Source organism: Histoplasma capsulatum, genomic scaffold (genome assembly GCF_000149585.1).
Source record: "Histoplasma capsulatum NAm1 scaffold_1 genomic scaffold, whole genome shotgun sequence".
NCBI lineage: Eukaryota > Fungi > Ascomycota > Eurotiomycetes > Onygenales > Ajellomycetaceae > Histoplasma > Histoplasma mississippiense.
In genome coordinates this window covers 6,222,420-6,225,392 of record NW_001813982.1, presented here as the reverse complement: position 1 = coordinate 6,225,392, position 2,973 = coordinate 6,222,420, and the positions used below count along the sequence as shown (strand labels likewise).

Below are 2,973 nucleotides of genomic sequence, written 5' to 3'. Positions count from 1 at the left end.
TCACCATCACCCCCGTTGCCATCATGACTGCCCATAGGGGGGTTGGAGATGGCATGGGCAACATCGATGTCCTCGCCTTGGAGTAAAGCGTTCACGATCCGTCCAACTTCTAGGTCTCTTGTGCTGAACCAAGCTGGGTTTCCATTCGGATGTTGGCTACCTGATTGAAGCCAAAAAAGGTGTCTCTGCGAGCTGGATGAGAATTTCAGTGCATATACTCTTCCGTTGGTGGGTCTGTTGGTGTTAGACGGGTTTTGTGCACTGGTGGGGTTGTACGGGGTGAAAGTTCCATCGGATGGGACCATGACCAAATCTAGCTCTGGTTCATCGAGCGACGCAGATCGTCGACGCCAGCAAAAGTGTACCAGGTCATCTTCTAAATAGAGGTAAATATAGCCAGGAGCGGGCTTAGGTTTTACTCTTGGCGGAGAAACAGAGGTCTATATTGGGTAGTGGCTCGTCAGATGTTTTTTAAATGTCACAGACCTCCAGTGTCTGGGGCAGGACACCAAACGTCGGGGATCCATTGAAGAACATTAAAGAAAGCAGCCATTAAAGCGAACTACTTACATCAAGATCACAGAGACCTGCTTTGAAGGTGATGATGGGCGCTATCGACATGGCTGCAGTAGGGGTCTCGTGGCGAGCCAGCAATCAAAGATATACCACTATTGCTATCGGAGAGAGCTATGTGATCGGGACCGAGTAGACACCTACGATGGCGATGCTACCGATTGATGTGTCGTTGATGATGTTGTTTTATACCCGCAGAAGGTGCCAAGTCAGGTGGTTGGAGCTCCGGATTGGCACTAGTGCCTTCGGCTAATGGGTAGGGCAAGGGATCCCACAAAAGCATCGTGCCTTTACGTGCACCACGACTCCGACACTCAACGACCATCGACAACTTGGATCTCCTCCAACTCTCAATTTCCTTCTTTTCCATATCTTCGTCACATTATCCAATATGTCGGCGACTTTGGACTCAAAGTCTGTTGGCCAGACGAAGAAGTTTGGAAAGGGCGAGAGGACCATTCCCGCCCAAAAGGCTCAAAAGTGGTATCCCACCGAGGATGAATGCCAACCGAAGAAAGTCAGTATCTTTTTATTGCCTTTGCCTCTACCGCCAGAATATATATCTATCTGGGAATTATTACCATTGTTGGGAAGCATTTCTTCAATGTCTACAATGCATATCGGCGGGGTTGATAGGCATTTCATTGACACATGCACAATTTTGCGATCCGGCACAGATAAAATTTCAAGTTTAAGGACTTTCCACAATTAAGAAAAACTGACAAGAACGATATCAAAACAGGTTCGCAAGACAAACCACCCTGCTAAGCCCCGGCCCAGTCTTCAACCTGGCACAATCCTCATCCTCCTCGCTGGTCGTTTCCGTGGCAAGCGCGTCATCCTCCTCAAGCACCTCCCACAGGGTGTTCTCCTCGTTACTGGTCCTTTCAAACTAAATGGTGTTCCTCTCAGAAGAGTAAACGCCAGATACGTCATTGCCACGAGCGCAAAGGTTGATCTCAAGGGCGTTGACGATAAGGTTTTAGAAAAGGCTGCCGAATCTGACTACTTCAACCGGGAGAAGAAGGCAGAGAAAAAGGGAGAGGAAGCGTTCTTCAAGCAGGGAGAAAAGCCCGAGGTATGGTTTTGCCCCTTTTGTGCGTCGAACGATGTATCTTGTTTGGCTTCATGGCGATAATTTTTTACGTTATTCTTCGGGATGACTTTTTATATGGTGCGCGTATGCTCGGATATTCTGGTTACTAATTAATATATGGCATGATTGGAACAGAAGAAGAAAGTCGCCACCGCCCGCGCCAATGACCAAAAGGCCATCGACCAACCCCTTTTGGCCACTATCAAAAAGGAGCAGTTCCTTGCCAGTTACCTTTCTTCCAGCTTCAGTCTACGGAAGGGCGACAAGCCTCACGAGATGAAGTGGTAATCTGGTGCGTGGTCAAACGAGGAAATGGAAATAGAAAGAAATTGCCGGCGTGTTTTCTTTTTTTTTTTTTTTTTTCACACTTTTTGTCTGTTTTCATGTGTGGGCTCTGTTTGGGGGAAACATTTTGCTCTTCGGAAGCAATTAAAAAAAAAGGGAAAAAAATATTAAAAATTTACGCTATGCCTTTCCAAAGGTCCCTTTTCAATGAGATAATGTACAATCCCATGGCTATGGCGACTCTTCTCACAATTAATTTGATGGTTTCATCAAAATCCCTTTATTCCATTTGGTGAACCCCTACACGCCCTCTTTTTTTTATTCTGCAAAGGCATTCCTTAGCACACGCCGCTTGCAATACAATACCTTTATCCGAAGCTCCTTGTTTTTTGCCCTTTGGAGGGCCTGGTTCTTGTTTCTTGCTTATGCGGCATGTTGTATCCTCATTATCAACTATTGCAGGTCGTCACATTTCCAAGATCTCATCCATTCCCATAGGAGGTTTAAACACGTACACGCCGACATCGACCAAGCCTCCAAGGCGACTCGTCCCCAATTATGAAGGGACTACCCCTCGCCCCCGAGTTCTCAGCCCCCTAACCTGCCTCCTTGGCTCCTCAACCGCCGCATCAAGAACAGCATCAATATCAATTTCATGCTCCGCGTCCTCTCCCTCAGGTGCATACCGACTGTGGCCCACTGTAGTCCCGCATATCCAATCCATGACCCCCCATGACCCGTAATTGCCACAACCTTTGCTTAGCAGGTGCAAATCGGCCCTGCGCGCCATGCCGCCAATGAAGAAACTGGTGGGCATGACTCTGTAACCGGAGTGGGAAAAGGTCTCCTCGAGCGAAATGAGGGCGACGAATATGAGGTAGGTGAGCAGGTGGAAACGGCAGGCGGCGGCGGGAAGGAATGTAGGTATGAACCGGGAGAGGAGGTAGGCGAGAGGATGATCGTAATGTGCTGTTAGCGGGTAAGCCTTTCATCGCGAGTGGTACCATTCATCATGGCAC

The 2,973-nt window shown here is 48.2% G+C and overlaps 3 protein-coding genes across 3 annotated transcripts in view; 1 reads left to right on the top strand and 2 right to left on the bottom strand.

The window, feature by feature from the left end:
* HCAG_01794 (conserved hypothetical protein) overlaps positions 1 to 621 on the bottom strand; it is a gene marked incomplete at both ends in the record, with an annotated part of 2,001 nt that extends 1,380 nt beyond the window's left edge. The window contains 2 exons of the mRNA XM_001544697.1: positions 5 to 440; positions 571 to 621. Coding sequence (XP_001544747.1) covers positions 5 to 440; positions 571 to 621 — 487 coding nt within the window. The remainder of the gene's footprint in view (positions 1 to 4; positions 441 to 570) is intronic.
* A 343-nt stretch (positions 622 to 964) lies between these two features.
* HCAG_01793 (60S ribosomal protein L6) lies at positions 965 to 1,957 on the top strand (the record flags this gene model as incomplete). The annotated part of the gene is made up of 3 exons (XM_001544696.1): positions 965 to 1,090; positions 1,316 to 1,651; positions 1,805 to 1,957. The coding sequence occupies 3 exons, from the start codon at positions 965 to 967 to the stop codon at positions 1,955 to 1,957; spliced, it is 615 nt and encodes a 204-aa protein (XP_001544746.1).
* A 553-nt stretch (positions 1,958 to 2,510) lies between these two features.
* On the bottom strand, positions 2,511 to 2,771 carry HCAG_01792 (predicted protein; the record flags this gene model as incomplete). The annotated part of the gene is made up of 1 exon (XM_001544695.1): positions 2,511 to 2,771. One exon carries the CDS (start codon positions 2,769 to 2,771, stop codon positions 2,511 to 2,513), a length of 261 nt encoding a protein of 86 aa, XP_001544745.1.
* Positions 2,772 to 2,973: the final 202 nt, after the last annotated feature.